The sequence below is a fragment of the Medicago sativa genome, chromosome 2, assembly GCF_051527215.1.
Source record: "Medicago sativa cultivar Bolivia chromosome 2, Bolivia_mono, whole genome shotgun sequence".
In the NCBI taxonomy this organism is placed as follows: Eukaryota; Viridiplantae; Streptophyta; class Magnoliopsida; order Fabales; family Fabaceae; genus Medicago; species Medicago sativa.
In genome coordinates, this window is record NC_140750.1 from 62,967,910 (window position 1) to 62,990,228 (window position 22,319).

Here is a 22,319-nt window from a genome sequence, read left to right on the forward strand (position 1 = left end):
CTAGTTCAACAATTAATTTATCCACGATAAACTACCATGTAGTTTATCAATTATCTGATATAAGTTCATTTGTTATCAACTAACTTATAAGTTATCCGCTATTTTTTTACCAAGCAAAGGCTATGGCGAAATAGTTTGATCTTTGCTGAACTTATTCTTAGAGAGGTGTAAAGAGCTTTTAGTGCAACTAAGCATCTAAGCCTACATTAATATAAGTTTTGTACTTAAACATTAAATGTGTGAACCTTCAAACATTGATTCGTCGTATTGTATGAGTTTAGTCTCTTATGTTTGATCCAACCGTCGTTTGTTTAATAATTTCCTATTTAATATCATATGTACTATTTTGTTTAATTTATCTACATTTCAATCATTAATTAATAATTCCCAAAAAAAAATCATTAATTAATAAATTTCTTGAATACAGCACATGTGATGGGCATCTTTCCATAGACCTATACACTTATAAATACATAATAGTTTGCCTAGGTTTTTGCATAAGCTCTTTAGTAACTTGACATGGCTAACATAGTTGCAAAAGACAAGTACAGATCAATTTTACATGATGAAGCTGAGAATATCCAGTGGAGACATGGTGGCCCTCCCACCTATGGCCTTGTCAACCAGCTGTTTGAAGAAGGAAGAACCAAAGTGAAATCACCACAGCCTCTTAATCTTATTCCTTCTCTTCCTCTCTAGATTATACCATGTAATTCTTTCTCAATTTTTTTAACAAATTTTTGTAGGAATGGCCAGAAGGATCATTGGAGGAAACAGTGCAAAATGCTATTAAGTCATGGGAGATGGAGCTGACACACAAGATCCGCTTGCAGGACTTCAAGACCATTGTCCCTGAAAAATTCAAGTTCTTTGTTAATGGTAAGTAGTGAAAGATTCAAATTTGTTTGGTATGCATCTTTTCAGTGAGAGATTTGATAGCTACTTTGCTTTTATGAGGATACTCCTAGGATTAGCGTGTCGGACTCCGACACAACACCGACACATATAATTACATTGAATTATGCTAAATTATGAGCGGTGTTGGCGTATCAGTGTCTGTGTTGTGTCTGGCGTCCGTGTCTGTATCTGTGTTTTATATATTATAATTGACTCCTATCCACCTTGGATAAAAATTATTTCAATTTTAGTGGGATACATGTTTTTATCATATTTTTATTTCTCTTTTTAATCAGTTTAGGATACATGTTTTCCAAGCGATGATTCAGGAAAAAAAAGTTTTTCATTAGGGTAATGAATAATTGTTGCATGCTTACATCATCGATCCTATTGGTATATTTATTAATTTGTTTTACTAAACATATATTAATTTCGTTCGAATTAGTAGAGTACGTAAAAAGTTTGAAAAATGATGAATCTACAAACAAAGTTCTCGTAATAACCTAGAGTGATTTCTTCCCTTGTGCACCATCCGATGCAAAAATAGCTTCGTTGTTAATTATAAGCAAATTTAACTTTTTAGATTCATTCAATTAATCATGTATGTGGTCTATAATATGAGTAACATACATCATTAATTGAATGAACCTAAAAAGTTAGTGTTTTGTTTCTTTTGTTAGCTCGTGTACTTTGCTTGGATTTTGGTGTGTAGCTTTGCTTTATTATTTTGAGCTGTGACTTTGTATAATGTTGTCAACTTTCGAGCAAATGATTTTATGAAACCCGACAACCATTTATAGAAGATGGTTAGAGTTTTTTTCCCTTATGATGTTGGGTTTAGCGAAAAACGATGCAAATATAGATTATAAACGAAGAAAAGATTGTAAAGTTAGCTATGATTTTTTTTTTAGGGAACTAGCGATTAAAAGTAAGACTAAAAAAACATGAAACAATATACAATCTTCAACAGCTTATGCAAACAAAAAATTTGAATATTATTAATTGGATTCAAGTGGTTGATTAGCACTCCATCAAAGACAAATCGTTCAGGGGAACAAGCTCGATTGTTGGATAAACAATCTTTGATCAGATTATACTTGTCAAAAGGCTGAATTCTGAATTACCATAACCCATTCCCCTTAGAATTGGAGTTTAACACACAAAAAAGTCAAAATTTGAGATCAATTAATTATATTTTCCATCCTTAATTCAATTTGTTATGGTAGTGAATATAATTAAAATTCTTAACATAATTCAATATTTCTAATTGCAGGCAGGGAGGGATTAACTGCAGAGGAAACTCTAAGCATAGGAAGTTACAATGCTTTGTTGAAAAGTTCCCTGCCTGAAGATTTCAAGCCATACAAGTCAAATGAAGAGACTTTTGATTCATCTCATGAAGTCTTCAAATCAGCTTTTCCAAGAGGATTTGCATGGGAAATTATTAAAGTTTATACAGGACCACCTGAAATTGCTTTCAAGTTTAGGCATTGGGGATTCTTTGAAGGTCCTTTCAAGGGACATGCCCCTACTGGGAAGATGGTCCAATTCTCTGGCTTGGGAACTCTCAAGGTATGTTTCTAATATTATTATTTTTATGATCTGAATTTAAATGTTTGACATAGATCAAAAGCTTAATAATCCTAGATCATTTTAAATTTTTGAGTGAAACAAATGTTAATTTGTACCATGAATTGAAAATTAGTATTTGGTTTTTAGTGCAAGCAAAGGCCATGGCCCCATGGGGATTTTCTTCTTAATTTGTGTTGTGTGTGTAGGTTGACTTTTTACGAGGATGTAATCAAATAGAAAGGAAGATACAAAGGGATAACATTAAAATTTAAATATAATAAAGGAAGGATAATATTGAAATATAAAGAGATGATAACATTGAGATTTGAAAGCTTTACCAAAAAAAAAAACATTGAAATTTGAAAGAAAATGAGAAAAGTTGTTTAAGGGTTTAGATACAAAAACCGAAAAAACATGAGAGAGAACAAATTTTATCTTGTATCTCTCTTCCTACCACATCTCCTACCTATCACATATATCATATCATTTGCTCTTATCTCCGAACTTATACACTTTTAGAGTGTCTAAAAAACCTTTTCCATTAGATTATCATTTATTTTACTCTACCAGTTTTTATTTTCTTACTCCACCTTATGAGAACAACTTTTTACCACCCTCTATATTTTATACATCACTATCATCACTAATGAACAATAATTTTTTAACCTAGGTGGATGACACTTTGAAGGTTGAAGAAGTGGAGATTTACTATGACCCAGGAGAGTTGTTTGGAGGCCTTCTATCAAGCGGAGATAGCACCAAAACTTCAGCATGTCCATTCTCCAATTAATCATAAGTTGTTTACAATAATTAAGTTACTACATGTGAATATAGTAACCTTTGGTCAAGCTGTATTTCTAGACTCAATCTATGGGGTTGAAGCTTGAGAAATTTAAAATTAAAATAAAAAACTATTTGTGTTTTGTGATTGAACTATGGAAACATGGTGTCATGTGATATGTTTCTCTCATGCCTCCTGCATCGTGTTTAATTTTTAATGTAAATATTGGTTCAGCTGAAGCATATTGTTTTAATGTATTTAAATAATCGCCGAATTCTTTTTTATTTTTTTATATAGTACGGAAAATTATAACCACCAAATGATCAACACGGATTTACAATATGACATTTTTTTTTATCAATTATTCAGATGCTTTATGTGTTGAGAAACATATTTTTTTCTATAAAGCATCTGAATAATTGATAAAAAAAAATGTCATATTGTAAATCCGTGTCGATCATTTGGTGGTTATAATTTTCCGTACTATATAAAAAAAATGTTTTTTAAATTGATCTTTTTTTGGGTAATAAAATTGATCTTTTTATATATGTGTGTATGTATTTTTTTTTAGGGTTGTATGCATGCTTTTGTCAAGCAAAATTTATGCCGTCCATATTAATTAAATAATAATTAGAAAAACATTTTGACCAAGTCTTGCTTGGGTGGTTTCTTTTTTCTTGTCTATAACTAGAAGGATGTCAAAATGCAAGATGTTGGGACTTAAGGATGTCATCTTCAAAAACAACTATCGTATTGCAAAAGCAACTGCATAATAACCTATTAATTAGTATGAAAAATACCACTTTCTTCAACTATGCTTTAATTGTCATGAAAAATTGCCATCCATTATATATGTCATTCTACATCATGGTAGTGCTTTATAAAAAATAAAAAAGTTGCATTTTCGCATTAAATTAACAAAGCCCTCTTTTCAACAATGTCAATATTAAGAGGACTTCTATCAACACTCTCTTTTCAACATTCTCTTCGATACTCATTTTCTTATTGGATAAAATCAATGTATGATCCACCACTTTTAGTGGAACTCATCTTCAAAGTATGAGATCCATCATGATTTAAGCCAATAAAAAAGTGTGTGTGTGTGTGTTGAAAGAGAGTGTTGTTAGCACTCTACAACATTTGACAAGTATTTTTTATCAGTAGTTGAGTGGTTAGAAATTCATTCATTAGGGTGTATAAGTGGAGAATCCGAGGTTCAAACTTCGATCTTTATATATATAATACGATGTTTCTACCAATTGAGTTATGCTCATGAGACATCTTTCACAGGTTTTAGTCTAAAAAAAAAATTACTCATGACAAGGATTATGGTTGAAAAGAAGTATTATATATTATCAAATTATATCAGCAATGGATTTTTTATTACTCCAAGTCTTCAAATGATAGACAGATAAAAAATTTGGAGTATTATTATATTTCAAAGAAAAACGTATAGGCACATATACATAGTACTATATATTAATCATTTAATGGACTATTTATGCAAAATGGAATAATTTTTCTAAATTATTTATCTCGGTGTGAAATAAATAATGTAAATTATGGAGTCTTATCTCTGAAGGATATGTTTTTTTATCATGTTCATCACCCTCCTTTTTCTAAGGACTAAGTCAAATGATTTTTATCACGTTCATCAACCATGTTTATCTCTTGAGGATGTTTTTTTATCATGTTCATAAATGTTTGCCCACTAATGAAAATCCCACTCAAGATTCGTGGACCAATGACCGATCTCCGTCAAAAAACACGTGGGGTATACAAGGTGACTTCTTTCCTCTCAATCAAATTATTTTCATACGCAAGAATCTGAAATCGAACTTTTGACCACATACTTAAGGAGCACAAATCTCTTACCATTTGAGCCAATCAATTGTTAATTTGTTGTCTGAGTAATCAAATAGAAAAAAAAAAAAAAAAGATAGGAAGTGGATGTAATTAAATATTATTAATTTTTAAAATAACTAATCAAAATGTATTTTTGTGTATGTATCTAAATGATGTGTCCAAATTCTAGTGATCAGGCAAGTCTTCCTCCGGACGAAACTTCTGACCATTTGATTTTTCAGTTAGTTTTGCAAGTATATCTATGGTATTGGCTCAGTTTATGGCGAATACGTCTATAATTTTTCTCTTCAATCTATTTTTAGCATCTCAAAGAATACGGCAGATTTCAATAATAAAATGATTTATGTCAGACCGGCCATTAATATGATATTAACTTTCCCTCAAAAAAAAAAATTAATATGATATTAACTTCTATATGTCATTAAGTGAAAATTAACCAAGAATCATGTTTTCTTTTCAGTTCAGGACTACTATCTATAATCATTTATGACTACTATCAATCTTCAAAAAGGTTGGTAGAAGCTCTAGTAGGAATGCAATTCATCATTATTTGGATCCAATCTTTTTCATCTTATGATTTGGGTCCTTCGAATCCTTGTGTAATATGGAGAACTAGTTTGTTATTATTATCGTTCATGCAATTCAAAGTCTCTTATATTTATCGTAGAGAAAGTTATCGTACTGATAAATTGGTTTGATACGGAGTTTCATATAAATGTTACACTTGGTAGAATTATATCCCCTTTTTATTGGCCTAGTTTTTTTGCCAAGAGTTTTGATTACCACTTTTAAGATTTACTTCCTACCTTTTGTTCTTGTTATCAAGCATAAGAGTCGGCTAGTTGTGGTGTAAATCAACCGTTGCCGTGGTTCATGATAGTTGGAGTAGATCCTTCACCAATGCAGGAGGTTTGTGTGGAAAGACACTTCAACATTCAAGTTATTAGTGCGGTTTTGATGAACTTTGAAGAGATTTTTCTGGATGAGAGTGTGTACTTTGTGTTCAGTGAGACGCGCTATATTTATAGACCCACATGGATGGATATGTCGATTTGCCCTTGTGGCTCAATGGTCGGGTGAATGTGAGATAAAGCAAAGAAAAGAGCTCGGAGGTTCTATGAGCATATCATTCTTTGTGATGCGATTCTTTACTAATGCATGCAAAATATACCGGCATGCAGGCTCCTTATTGGACTTATTTTTTAGAGGATTGGGCTTTGAATTAATCTATAACAACACCCACCAAGTCGTTGACTCTTGGCTTAAGACGAGAACTCTGTAGCGTTCAGACTTCAGATATCCAGGTGGCCTTTATTCCATTTTTCCGTGCTATGCAAATATGGTGATTCTTGATCCGGTGATATTAAACTTCGGATCTTCTAGGCGTAGCATTGGAGGATACATATGTTGTGACCTTTCATTTTAGTAATGTCTTGGGTTTTGTATGTGATGATTGCACTTATGCATCCACATTTCTCAAAGGTAGCGGTATAAATAAAGAGCAATGCTATATATCTAGAAAAAAAACATCAAGAATTCTTCAAGAATAAAGAGCAACCAATCACAATGCACTATTTGCCACAATTCAAGGAGGTGTGGCTGAAAAATAAGAAGTGGACAAATAAATCATGCAATTAAAACTTGCCACATGTGTCTTGAAAAATTCTTGATGCTATTTTTCTAGATAAATAGCATTTTCCATAAATATAATACTCCCTCCGTTTCAAAATACATGTCCAATTTTTGTAATGTGCACTATTCACTTGACTTACTTTGACCATACTTTTTAACTAATGTATAAATACAAATATTAGCATGTAAGATGTTGTTTGATTTGCCTCGAAAAATATTTTCAAAATATTAAATTTTTATAATTTTTTACTTTAGATAATTAAATATATTAACGGTCAAAATTGTGCATTGGCATATGTGAAGTGGTTGACTTGGACATGTATTTTGAAACGGAGGGAGTACATAAAATCTACGACGGTTGTGTAAATATTTTAACGAGTTTTTGTATACAAAGTAAACAAATATTTTAAAGAAAAACATTAATATAAATGTTTGTAAAAATACTAATAAATTTTCTCCATTTTAAAATATTTACTTTATATATTTTCTTAAAAAAATATTTACTTTATATATTCATTACAAAATAGGAGACTTGTGTCTTTTGCGAGTTAGAATGAAAAGAAAATGATAAATTCTTAAGCATGTCCGTAATAAAGATATCTATTTTTTCGTATCTAAATGGTCTCATCTGTGCACATTATTTATTTATAATTTTTTTAGTAATAGTATCTAATAAACATTCAATCACTTCAACCCTGCAACTCTAGAAAGAGTTTTAAATAGGATTCACCAATAATTTTATATTATTTAACAATAACTTTATATCATTATATTTTATTATTTAATACTAAAATAAAATATTGTGGGACTCTAGCATAAAGAATGCTTAATTGAGCACTCTTCTCCAAAATCACATGTTCGGTTTCTTTCAAATGAAGGTACCTATTAGGTACCCATGCTTAATGAGTTAAGCATCTTTCATTGACGATGAACTAGTTACTTTGTAGTGTACTCCCCCGTCCCAATTTATAAGAAAAAAAAAACTAATTCACATTTATTAATAAAAATAAAACATAGTAATTTGAAATATAATTTTTTTTGTTCTCTTTGGAATAAATTTCATAGAAAGATGTAAAAACAATTTTGATTGGTTATTGATAATAGAGAAAATATAAAGGAGAACAAATAATAAAATTTGTATTTAATTTTAGGGTCTTGTTAACGAGTGCCCCCGGGGCACTCTTTAAGCATTCTAAATCAAGTAATTATTCTTTAAAAATGTCAGAGGTTTCAATTTCCAATGCACTTTATTACACAAACTTTCATAAAAAGTTACTAATTAAAGTCCTTAACCAGTGCCCCGGGGGCGGGCACTAGTTAACATTTCCATTAATTTTACTATGGAAAATATGATTTTTTTTAAACAACATAATTAAATATGATAAAAGTTGGTATTATTTCTTATAATTTAGGACAAAGAAAACATATTCTTTTATGCCTATAATTTGGAACAGAGGGAGTAGTTCGATACCATAATCTTAAACAAAAAGTATTTCTTTTAAAAAAAACAATTAAATTTGTTTTAAAACAAATAAATATAAAAATAAGATGCATTTAATAATTTTTTTAAGCCATGATACATTGAATAATTAGATGAATATTCTCAATCAAATTATATGTATACAAGAAATAAAATAGAAACATAATATAATTACAAAGAATAAAAGTTGTCACAAAAATGGGTTATGATAGAAGACACCTTTTGTGAAGGTGTCTTTTATCAAGTTACTCTATGAGCATTTGTTAAAAGACACCAACTACTTTTTATGAAGGTGTCTTTTATCAAAGTTATAACTAAAAAAGTGAAAATCACACCTTGAGGTGTGACTTGATAAAAGACACCACACTACTTTTTATGAAGGTGTCTTGTAACATAACCCCACAAAAATTATCATAAAATGATTCTACAAATATCGTTTCATTTTCGCGTGAATGATACCATTGTGTTGTGTTAGGAGACAAAATAGCATACACCTCTCAAGTCTCAACTCTCAAGCTGAGTATTACACGTAAGATGTCAACGTGTCATCACCCCAAAACCTCTCCTCTTCTGTACCCCACTTTCCACCGTTTGAACAAAACTTCAACTCATCTTCACACATCACACACAAACTTTACAATTTCCAACACAAAACCATTCATCCCTTCCTCAAACCCAAACAACAATGACAACAACAAACTTTGCTCAATTCTACGAATCATGGGACACTCAATTCAACAACCTAATCCACCAACTCAAACTATCAACTTCAACCCAAACCGACTCAGAAGAACTCATCCAAAAAGTTCTCTCTCACCATCAAGATTACTACAATGCAAAATCAATGGCTGCTGAAAAAGATCCACTGCATGTCTTAGCATCTCCTTGGGCTACATCACTTGAACGTTCTCTTCATTGGATTGCTGGTTGGAGACCCACTACAGCTTTTCATCTCATCTACACTGAATCTTCTCTTCTCTTTGAATCTCATATTATTGATATTCTTCGTGGGTTTAGAACTGGTGACCTTGGTGATCTTTCTCCTAATCAATTTCGTCGTGTTAGTGACTTGCAATGTGATACTGTAAGTGATTCAATTTCTTATGTAGTAGTACCTTTTAGCAGTATTGCATGTTTAGAGTTATACTGAATTTGATAAAATAATAGTGTTTTGTGATAATTGCAATTTTGTTAAAGCTTTATTGATTAATTTTTGCCTAAATCACTTGTTGTAGCATTGTGATTACACTAAAGTCAGTGTCACGAGTATTAATCTAAATATGCACTTAAATCCACACCATTCATCGCATGTTTTAATTGGATTTTGATAATCATGGTGAGATTTTGGCAAAATAATTTGGAGTTTCAACACCTTGATTTTGTTAAATCTACCAAAATTTTGTTAAACCTATCAAAATCCATTGTCAATCACAACAACATGCGTTCAACTATTTGGGAAAGGGAAATGTTAACAAGTGTCCCCCGGTACACTCTTTAAGCACCTAAAGTAGTAAAATTTTATAAAAGTTTGTGCATTTCTTTATTAGGAATGCTTAAAGAGGACTTCGGAGGCACTCGTTAACAAGACCCTCCGGGAAAAGCGCCGTTTTAGAGTTTCTATAGTTTTTTAACTACTGTCTAACCCTATTTTTGCTAAAGTGCAATTTTGCTCTCAATTTTTAATTGTGCAATTTTGACCCGTGACAATAAACTATGCCACATAGTGTAACTTTTGCAGTGCCTCATCATATTTCTGCATAAGTCAATTCAAATTCAAACATACACTAAGTTAACATGTTTAACATGTTTTTTTAATGACCCCGTAATCTAGTTTCCTTAATTTTGAATGGACATAATACTTAAACTAGACAAATTTGATGTAATACATGTTCATTTGATGTAGCTAGTGTTATAAATTGGTTTGCTATTCACCCAAAAAAAAAATAATATTGGTTTGCTAATTGCTAAATTTTTCTTATTAGTTGGATGAAATTCAACTTGATACATGCAGACTTAGAACCCTCATGCTGAGTATTAATGTTGTACATCACAGACATATACTTGCTCTATATTAGCTAAAATGGTCATTTACAACATTAGATGAATTGATAAATTTTTCTTATTAGCTAGAATTCAATTTTTCTTTTGTATTCATTCATATATTTTATTGAAAAATGAAAGGTGAAAGAAGAGAATGCAATAACTGAGGAGCTATCAGAGTGGCAAGACAGTGCAAGCGATATGATGGGTTCAGAAGCTGATATCAACGACAAGATCGAACGGCTGGTAAGTATTATAAAGAAAGCTGATGATCTACGGCTGAGAACGTTGCGCAGTGTAGTGGAGTTCCTGTCGCCGCAGCAGGCTATTGAGTTCTTGATTGCTTCAGCTGAGTTGGTTGTTGGGATACGCGGTTGGGGATTGAATCACGACCGTTCACGTCCTAGGATATGATGAACTTTGTTTTATGGAATTTATTTAAATTAAATCATTGTCAAAGAAGGATTTTTCAACTTTGTCATTGTATTTTCTATTTGCAATGTAGAACTAAATTAAGTACTTTCGAATTATTATTTTTCAACTAATATTAGTATGGATATTTTACTCTAAGGTCCTTTTTTTTCTTTTTTCAAGAAAAAACTAGGATGAGAGGATTATGTCTTAGTCTAATGGAGTGTTTGGATGCACGTCTGCATCTTTAATATCGTCGCACATTCCAAACGAGCACTTAGACAAAAAAGACTTGCAACAATATTTATCTTTATCTTTTCTAAGGATATTAAGAGATTTCGAGCACATTACCTTCGAGTTCAAGGCATCAAGACCTTGCTTTATATTTAGAGTTTTACTCTACAAAATTTTATACTCCTCAAATTGATATTTATTTTATAAATGATTTACATTTGTCTACTTATTTTTTAATTTTAATTAAAGAAGTCAAATGTGATTTTTTTTTTGTTAAAAGCCAAAAGTAATTATGGACTTGTATTTTATATTACTACAACGTAACATGTCTCCAGCATGCAAAAAAACACTTTGCACATGCATTTTTTTTTTACAGCAGTGCACATTTCCGTTTCTTTATCATTTTCTTGATTGGATTAATGAGTATTTATTTGAAGGGTCGGTTTAATGGTTCTATAAAATAGATAAAAGAAGAAAAACTATGTTTGTCATCAATAAATCCTTATTTCAGACATGAAATTTACTCTTTCACTTCTCAATTGTCTCTTTTTTTCAACACTTTGTTGGTCGAGCGGCATTTAACTAATGTTCATCAGTAATGGGTAATTTTAGGGTGTTTTGTAGAAATTTTGGAAGTGAAAAGAATACTTTTCTCCATACATAGGCTTAAAGTCAATTTACGCCTATAACTTATTTTGAAAATTGCTCTTCTCCCGTCAAATTTCGTTCATTCCCAACTGAACTATCCAAAATTCCCAACTTAATACATAGACTTAAGCTACGCTCGCTACCTTACTTAAATCAGGGTGAGTTAACGCAACGTGAGTTAACTCATGTAGGTTATAACCCCAACGTGAGTTAACTCATGTAGGTTATAATCCAAACATGAGTTAACTCACGCAGGTTATACTTCGGCATACCGAGCGTGAGTTACCTCACACAGGAGGTATTTTGGTCAGTTTGTAAGAGAGTGAGCATTTTTTGTTGGGAGGAGCAATTTTCACATATCTTTAGTATGTTTTATAAACTACCAAATGAGAGCCCGGAACTAAGGCCCAATTGCTATTCACATCTTTGTCTACACTGAATCAGGATATGCATGAATAGGGCTGGTAATGAAACAAACCAACTCAAATATAGTTCAAAATTCAATTCGACATTTAATTCGTTGGACGTGGTTCATGAATCTAATGAGCTGAACTTGAGCTAAAAATGAAGTTCATTAATTAAACGAGTTGAACTTGAGTTGTATATAGTTCGATTCGTTTGGTTCCTTAGTTGAACTTGAGTTAAAAAAAAAAACTTTTGAGGTATGTGATTCAGACAAACGAATTGAACCTAACGATTCGAACTGAACTGTTCGTGAACTTTAAACGAGCCAAACTCGAGATAAAAAAAAATCGTGTCGAACTCGAATCGAGTTTTGAGATAAATCAATTCTTATCGAGTCGAGTTGGACTCAGCCAAGTTTGACTCGGCTCGACTCATTTTCAGCCCAGCCATGAACTAAATTTAGCCTATGACACACCTTTGTTCTTAGAATCCATAACACCCATTGCCCCATAATCAGCCATAAGACGATGATTGCAAGATTATGATGTTTGTAACTGTTCCCCAACTGTTACCACACCTTTACACTCTATAGATTCAACAACCAATCATATATAATAAAATAAAAATTTAAACATCCACCAAGATGCAATCCAAGTAACCTAAAACTCGTATTTTAACTCCTATATTAACTTAAGCGTCGAAGTGTCTTTCGCATACCACCCCCCTCCCCCCTCATGTTGTCGTTGTCTCAACACCACACTAAGAGCTCGTTTGTTATAGCTTTTCTAAGGGAAAAATCACTTTTTTAAACAAAATAATCACTTTTAAGAGTATTGCAAGTGTTTGTTACAGCCGTTTAAAAATCATAATGCAAAAAAATCTAAAAACATCTTCAAATGAGAAACTGTTAAGAGCAAGTTGTCTAGCTTATGAACAAGTTGTCTAGATATCTTGGTTTTACGATATTTGAACAAAATAGTTAGGTCGATGTTTTAGTCACTAACACTCTCCGCTAGTCACTACATCTTAATGTTTTAGGTGAGTCCATAACCTTTGGAGGTTTAAATGAACGTCAAATCATTGTCACATAGCATTAATAATATATTTCTAACGCTATTAAAGATTGAACGGATAAATTAGGTCAAACCCCAAAGTTAGGGTTAGTAGCCAATGAGACATATATCGATTTATGGACATTTGTAAACGTATAAAAATCATTAAGAATAAATGTAACCGAATAAAACCAGAGCAATCAACTATATCTGAAAGATAATTTAAAGTTATGTAACTGAGCAATTATGAAGAAGATCATCTACTTAACCTAATCAAATAGAAATTAGCTAGACATAGAGAGAAGAATAAATACATAAAGAGAAGAATAACCTGGTTGTGGCTGGCCCTTTTTTGTGTTTCACTAAAACCCTAACTTTGTTTTTCTTCTACTCTTCTGCTAGATTCTTCTTGTGTTCATACGCATGTTATGACTTAATTTCTAATCAACTTTTTTTTTGAACAAGTAATTTCTAATCAACTTAATATTAATTTGGATCAGCCAGTTAAGCCCAATAACCAAATAAGTGAAATTATTCCTATCCACATTCAACGATTTGGTAAATAAATTACACGACTCGTGGCTCTTAGCACGAGACGTGAATTGAGCCTTGACAAAATTTGAATAATTGAATTGAAAATAAAAGTAACATTTCATTACAAAATAATTGAGAAGGAAATTATTAGATTTTACAAAACATTTGGAAATTAAATTACAAGAATATAAACTCTAAAACTCAACATTTAACACTGTGATACAGCTCCAATTAGCTTCAAAATAGTTTATACCTAAAAAGGTGAAATCAATGTCACGTATAAAAATATAAATGTTACTATAGTTTTGCAATATTATGATCAGATGGATATCATGGTAAATCATAAGTTAGTTTCTTATATCGCAACTAGTTTGATAACACTACTATTACATCTATATATCATTATATCGCAACTATTTTGATAACTCTACTATTACATCTATATATCATTATAATAATTGTAATTCCAATCAGGAGGAATCCGACAATGCATTATCTTATCAATTTTTACTATGGATTTCCTATGTGTGAGTATTATCATGATTCTCCGTCCATCAGGAGGAATCAAGCGTCTATTCGACGTAAAACTCATCGAGTGAAATCAAACCCCTAGGTGTAACTTTCACAGTTGTTGTTATTATTATTAATATGCTTTAATTTAACTTTTTTTTACGTAAATGTAATAAATACTTTTAACAATTTATTGCATGATTGTTGCAATGTATATATCTTAATAGTGTTTCCTAGTTAGCTTTTTATCAATCAAACACTAATATTTTTTTATTCGTTTACTTTGCTATGATATAATACAAACAACAATTCACAACAACAATAAATATCATTGTTATCATACTAACAATTATCATCAATGTCTTTACAAGAGACAAACTCTAGATTGAAATTAATTATATAGTTTCTATGATCAATTATAATCAATTATTATCGAACCAGTTCTAACATATGGCTATTGTAGTAATTTCAACATGAATCATCAGTTGCATATGTCATTGTTCTTACTATTTTGTTTTCCTACTACCGCATAATCATAAGTTTAAGGAATCTTATCCTATAAATACTAATTTAATAACTTGGTTTCAAACACTTATTGTACCTAAAATGCTTATTTTGTCTGGCATTAAAACTATAACTAGTCATTAGTATAAGAATTCACCAACCTATCTTAACATCACACCAACATTTAATTCTAGCCTGTTGTTTCAAATAGTTAGTTAAAATAGCAAATGATATCTTATATGAGTAAACAAACATTCTCTAGAAAGCATAGAATGTCCAGATTATAACTATAATCTTTATTGTGAAAGATAAACATCCAATTGGTTTAGTTTATTAGATTAAGACACCAATGTATGAATATGACAACTTTTATCCCATTTGGTAACACATTTTTGACTATCAATATTCAGTTAATTGCAACCAAAATTGTGAGAAAATTGAAGGGAATTAAGTCTTTTTCCAATGTAACCAGAATCACTTAAAAATGAAATGTAAATTAAAAGTTATACGAAAAATACTACTAGGATATCCAAAATACGAGTTGCAGTATTTTACATAAATCAATAAATTTAGCATGGTCTTCAATGGTGTACAATTCTAGACAATATTTTGAATCTCTTCTATATTTTGTTTAGTCTCGTCAACAATTGTTTCACGCTAGTTTTTTTCCCTTAGCTTTTGAACGTCAATTATCATTTTTTAATGTTATTATTGTAGTTGAATATGTAATCAATTTTACAACTAAAAGGTAGAATCATAACTTCAACAGTTTATCGGAAATAAGATTCATGATCACCCATTTGTTAGCTGTCACTTGAAACAAAACAAAGAATACAAATTAGATGCAATTGATATTTAAGAGGGCTTAAATTCTAATTTTTGGAGAAAATCACATGACATCATCGTTAATTTGATTAGCTTGAATGACACATTGAATTGAAACTTTAGATGCTTAATTTTATAAATTATAAACTATAAAAACATAATAAACAAATCTTTATATGATCTAAATTAAAAAATACCATTATTCAAAATATAATTTTAACTCATGATTAAAAACCCTAAACGCGATTGAAAACCCTAAACGCGATTCACACTTCAGAGAATAGATAACATTTCTTTCCGCAATTGATTCTTAACATCAAGCCGAGCTTTTCTCCATCAAATCTCGCCCACACATTGATTTCTCTTCCGCTTTTTGACATATTGCTTTTTGACATATTGCATCAACAATGGTTAAGGTAGAATCAAATATTAATGGCAACGTAGATTAGGTTTCCTAAGCCTGTGTTTTTTGTAGACAAAAAACAGTGTGTTACTTACTCTTAAGTATGACATGTCATTTTGTCGACGTCCTACGAACGGAACAATAGCATCCAAATCGCAACCCCTTCTTTGGACAAATTGTAGGGCAACACATGCAGTTGCTTCGTAGGTCCCATACACATCATTTATATTGTTCATATCAAGAGGAGCAGCATGGTTTAGAACTCCATTGATAATACATTGCATGGATAACTGTGGCCCTAGAAGGAGATGCTGGAATGAGTATGTAGCTCTTAATAATTCAGAGACACTCCAAGCCCAACAGAATGATGCGCATAAAAGAGTGTATTTAAGTTTGAAATTAAAATACAGACGCCAGATCTGAACCATAGTTTGGTTATCAACAAAACTATTTTGATGTTAAATCAAAATACATACATTATAATACATTAGAGAAAACAAGGTTACTCACGCTGAATCAAAAGTGTAACATCGGGAAGCCATGAAGCTCCCCGATAAGTGAACAAAAATCGTGAGCCTCTGATATTGAGAAAATCAAAGTCGCCTTCCAGAGCCAAGTTATTATGATCCGCAACACTAAGTGGTATAAGAATCGGATCACAAAACCTATTAAAGATAAAAAAAAAGGAATAATTAAGTTATAAATAAGTTAAAAAAAACTTATTAGCCAGAACAATAAAGCTATACTTCTCAAATATATCAACTATGTCTGAGAGCTCTTTGGCCAAGTTGCAAAGGTCATCTAATGTTAATATTGAAAGTGGTGGTAGTTGCTGCAAATTGTGTTCGAGCAATTCCTCATAAACATCTAACACATCTAAGACCTAAAATAAAACAGTTTCAGAATAAGAGAATAAAAGACAAATAGAAATGAATCGGGAGTGTTCAAATAAGATAGAGACAAATTACCCGTATAACCTCTTCCCCAATGTGTTCAAAGTCAGGAGATGACAAAGTTTCTCTCCAAAAGTTTATGTAATCTAACGTATGACCCCTTAGTTCATCCCTTGCAATAAGGAGATCATCCATCACTTCTAGCAACTTCTAGAAGAAAGAGAGAAACGCGGCCATTGGATTTGGAGATAAAATAGGGTTACAAAGAAGAGAGAAAGTGGCGCGGCGATTAAATTATATATCTATCTATATTCTATATATCTTTGAATTTGAAACTTGAACTATTCTTAAACCTCCATTGTGATGATGTGGCATCTTATTACCACCATCTCTTTAATTAATATAATAATATAATATAGTAGTAATAGTAATAATCTATATGTTTTTAACCAAATAAATTTATTGTCTATCCTCCGCAAATCCCATCAATAGTCCAAGAAGGAATAGCATCAATTTTGGATGTCACGGGGAACAATATCTCAACAGCTCCACGATTTTCCCTTCCAGCTGCAACCTGTATTGGCTTATCACCATCCTGTGATCCAAACAGACATAAAATTTAGTTCCAAATATTAATGGAAGGCACGTTGTTTACCACAGCCATATGCACTACACTGAATAATAGTAATATTTTTTGTTATTCCAGTTCCATGACCTATCGCTCCTTACTATACATTTTGTGTCAGTTTCAAACCATCCAATGACTTAATTAATTACATATTGAATACAACTAAGTCCATTTTCTTAGAATTGGAATCAAAATCGGTCACATTTTTTTTTAATGATTGTCATTATATTCATTTTCCCAATAACAAAAATTATATGCAACATTTCTGACCATACCAATTTATTAAAACAATTTTAATCGTTTCTAATTCAAGCTACAATTATTATAATTAATATAATATGGCAGTTACGTTTTTTATATTGGTTTAATTATAAACAAATAATTGTTGTTTTTATTTGATTCATATTCATAACACTCGACTATTATGATTTTAAAGAGAGAAGTCACTCACAAACTTATGCATCTTCCCCTTCACGTTCTATCTCCATTTTCACTTGCGCAAATTCCTATTCAGCAAAAAGTATTCTTGCATGGTGAATTATTTAGTTGTTGATATTGAATTTCTTGCATTCCACATTAGTATGTTGTACGTACAACATGTTAGTTTGTTTAACATATATAGTTGGTTTTTTCTACACATAGTTTTAATCATGTGTAACTTTGAATTTGCTCACACTCATTATTTACAATGGCACAACTATATCGATATTGATGTATGATTTGTGCGTGACTTCACATTTGAGAACAATAGAGGAACGATCTAGCGTCATTAAAGAAAGGTTTTCTCCATCAAATTGATATTGACTAATGACTATTGATGTACGGTGTTTTTTGTTTTCTGAAATATTCATCTATGTTTCAAAGTTATGACCTTCAACGCTAACTTTGGGCCTTTTCTTCTTCATGTGTATTTCTGCTCCAACAATTAGCTTCTCAATGGCACAACAATTAGTTGCAAAACTAATGTCTCCATGGCACAACTTGTGCTACATATATTAATAAAGTCTATTTGCCCTCTAAATGGTTTTATTGTATCAAATTTGACTACCTACGTTGGCTAACTCTTATGTTTAATTTATATCCTATGCTCAATTATAATAGTCTTTATAATTTTTTAATTCTCCAAAAAAAAAAAACCATGATGATCATGTTCAAATTAAAATTTATATCATGTATTTTTTTTGAATTAACACTATAAATTAATAGCATACCATGTACAAGCCGTACAAAAGGTGGGAAAAACAAATACAACAACCAAATTATAGCAGGTTGGGACTGATATAACAAAACAAACACAAAAAACAGCACCAAAACCAAAAAGAGTAGCACCAAAACCTAGACACTAACCACTAACCAAGAGACTTTAATTCAATCACAAAGAGCCAAACAATAGACACCAAAAACACAAATCACAAGCTCGTAATGTCACTACTACTCTCTCCTCAAAAATACAACACCCTCAACATCTAGATGTTACCGTAAGACGCAATCTCTTGGATTCCAACACACTCATAAAAAAAGACATGAAATAATCTTTAAGCGACTCAGACTTCAATTCCACGACACAACTTCAATATCATATAATTGAAAACAAGCTAAAAACAACTTATTTGATAAACACATTTAATAACATAGATTTCAGATTTTTCCTTCTTCCTATATCACATCAAAGTTCACAAATTTAATATCATACCCCATTTCAAAATAGTTCATCTTCAAAATCAACTTATCAAAATCAAGCTAAAGCTAAAACGCCCATTAAAGAAATCATCCAGATCATAAGAAAAACACTTAAAAAAACAATTTTTAATGTAAAAAATGAACTAAGTCATTGAAAAGATCCCAAATTATAATTTGAAAAAATATATATTAAAAACCTTAACTAGAAGCAAAACAACTGCTTCATTATACACATATGCACACTAAATAATATAAAATTAGAAAAGAGATAAGTTGCATATTTGATTTATTGATTTTCGACATTTATATATAATTTTACAAAATTTAAGAATGTGTGTTATTTTATAACTTGTTGGACGTTATTTATTATGATGTGTGTCATTTACGATAACTAACAATAAGACACTTACATCGGTGGTATCAAATTCCATATAATTTTACACTTGCATTTTTCTCTCATTTTCGATCGTTCTTATGTATGGAAACTCTTAGGAACTTGAAATGAATTTTCTACATTTTGTATTGTTTTAAAAAACCTTATAAAAACCATCAACTTTAATCTTCATATCCTTGATCTTTTATGTGATATATTGATTTGTTGATTTACATGATTTTTCACTACAAAACGCTCAAAACACATGGATTTGCAGGATCTAGGATAAAAGTGAATTACAATGACTCGAGTAAAAACAATACAATATGTTCCTCAACCCATTAACAACTCCTCTATCTCTCAATTTATTTGTCTTCAAATGCAAAGAAAAATACCAAAACATAGCAAAAAATGTCATATGATGTTCTGTCATCAACAATCATATAATGGTTATCCCTAAAAGTGTGAACTATTTTAGGTGTCATAAAAATATCAACTTGATGGCAAGAAACCTCGTTGGAAATTTTGATTGAGAGGGATTACCTACTAAAAAAGTTGCAACAAATTTTAGTAGTGAAAGCTCGTCATTCTATAATTGAGATTGTTGAAATCATCTGAGAGATCTTCGCTTTAGAAGTTTAAATGTCACTGATTATCAAGTTGTGTTTAACTTTTGCAATAAAAAACAAGTTAAGAATCCAAATTTCTTTTATGTAATATACAATGTGTTAATGAGTCTCGAATGATTTTTTTTTTTGGGTGGATACAAAACCAAGACCAAGCTATAAAACTTTTGAAGATGTGATTACATTTGATACAACATATAAGATCATTAACTCATTTAATCATATATTATAAATAAGAGTAATGGTATTTTGACATCCATTTGATGACAACTTTGTTGACAACCTTGTTTTTCTCACTTTTTATTGGTCAAAAACAATGGAGAGAGAAAAAGGAAGAGAGAGGATAACAATATCATGTGAGTATGAGAGAGAAAGTTGTCCAAAAGTTGTCAAAAAATGGTTGTCAAAATATCATTTCTCTATAAATAAATTCTTGATGGGGTTCAGTGCATTAGTATATAAAGTTACAGTCACCAATTTCAAAACCCTGACAAAATAAGATATCTACAGGACCTGAGACCAAACTAAGATTGCAAACTTGTCAATGCATAATTATATAAATGGTTGCAGCTTCAAGTATGTATCGAACATATATTACTTGAAAATCAAAGTATCTCACGATAAGCAATTTAACAAAACACATTATGCCATATTCTTCAATATTTATTCACCACCCTCAATCAAATACTCATCATGGTTCAATAAGCAAGTCATATGATCAATTCAAATTAGTCATTAATTTATGAGTATACCACATGTGCCAAAATCTGCCAACAATTAAGTAAAAAACACAATTCCAATAAATACTATTATGTACTCCTAAACTTTGGATTTGCACCTACATGGTTCAAAAATTACATAAAAGTTCTTAAATAAACAACAATATAAAGTTTTTAGCTACCATGATAAAAGACACGTGGTCAAAGATAATAGAAACTACATATTCAAAAAGTGATGATATTATACTTCAATCTTGTCTCCAAGGCTGGAAATCACCATCTATGGTTGCTGTGATCGCACCTCTATGTCTTTGAGCCTTCAGATTCCAAACCTTTATTTACGGGTGAAAAATCAAATTTATTGGCGCCTTTCCATACTCGCACGTGTGACACGTACAAGGGTACACATGCTGCGTTTTAAAACATGTGGTATCTGAAAACTTGACAAATGTGTGTTGCACATAAGACAATGTGGTTTTCCAATTATTTTGTCCACCAGGGCCTGCAAGGTGCACAAATCATGAGCATTTTCTCTTGTTTTCTTCACTCTTCATAGACTTTTCATCTTTGATATGTGCTTAAAACTTTTGACATAATTTCTCTAAATTATCTGGATCTCAAAATATCCATTGTGCCTGATCTTCATACTTCTGTAACATTTAAGAGATGTCTTCTAATCAGATAAACTAGTGACCTACACTAAAAAGGCTATGACACCCTATAAAGTTATATGGTTAGGAAATTACAAGACACACAAGGACTCAATTCAAAATATTATCGACTCTTCCCAAACTACCAATAAGTCACTTTGATCCTCTTTAAAATCCTAAAATTAAAGACATAAAACTTTATATGAAACACTAAAATCCATGCTATGATGTAAAATCATCAATTATATATGGCTAGGGCTAGAGTTCCATTTTATTCTTTGTTGTTTTTGTCTTGATATTAATAAGGGTTAATAGGCTTTTACCCCCTACCATTTGGACAAAATTTGGTTTACCCCTATAAAAAAAAGTTTGGAGATTTCCCCTTAAAACTAGAAGATTCTTTGGTTTTCAACCCTCATGGTAGCTGACTGTGCAAAATGGATGAGGTGGCGTGCTGAGTTGGATCTGACTATGTACAAGTGCTTATTTGACGCACTGACTTGACAAATTAAGTTTGTTTTTATTTTTTTATTTCCACTTGGATAATTAATAATCAAGTCATTATTTTTTTTTCTTCTTTAGAAAAAGGTTATCATTTTTTTTAACATCTTCATCTCTTATCCATCTCTCATTCAACATCTTGATCAAAATATTACAAACTTTTTCTCAAACCGCAAGTAACTCACTGTAATCATCTGTAAAATCCTAAAATTAAAGATAAAAAGATTCAATGAAACACTAAAATGCATACTATGATGCGGAGCCTTCAACTATACATGGCTAGGGCCAGGGTTCCATTTTGTCTTTGTTGTTTTAGTCTTGATGCTAAGATTTTGTTCGATGTAGAAATTATTTAGAAAGAAACTAAGATTTACAATGATTTTGTTGTTGAACTTTTTAAGACAATATTATTGTTAAAACTATCGTGTTGTTTGAGCTCAAAAACATTTTTATGA

At 31.0% G+C, this 22,319-nt stretch overlaps 2 protein-coding genes across 2 annotated transcripts; both read left to right on the top strand.

Moving 5' to 3' along the window:
- Positions 1-495: 495 nt before the first annotated feature.
- On the top strand, positions 496-3,516 carry LOC146949533 (pathogen-related protein-like). The gene is made up of 4 exons (XM_085745525.1): positions 496-651; positions 747-879; positions 2,171-2,469; positions 3,140-3,516. The coding sequence occupies exons 1-4, from the start codon at positions 520-522 to the stop codon at positions 3,257-3,259; spliced, it is 684 nt and encodes a 227-aa protein (XP_085601651.1). The 5' UTR covers positions 496-519; the 3' UTR covers positions 3,260-3,516.
- Positions 3,517-8,856: 5,340 nt separating this feature from the next.
- Positions 8,857-10,838, top strand: LOC146949534 (transcription factor-like protein). Its single transcript, XM_085745523.1, has 2 exons — positions 8,857-9,312; positions 10,410-10,838. The coding sequence occupies exons 1-2, from the start codon at positions 8,914-8,916 to the stop codon at positions 10,680-10,682; spliced, it is 672 nt and encodes a 223-aa protein (XP_085601649.1). The 5' UTR covers positions 8,857-8,913; the 3' UTR covers positions 10,683-10,838.
- Positions 10,839-22,319: the final 11,481 nt, after the last annotated feature.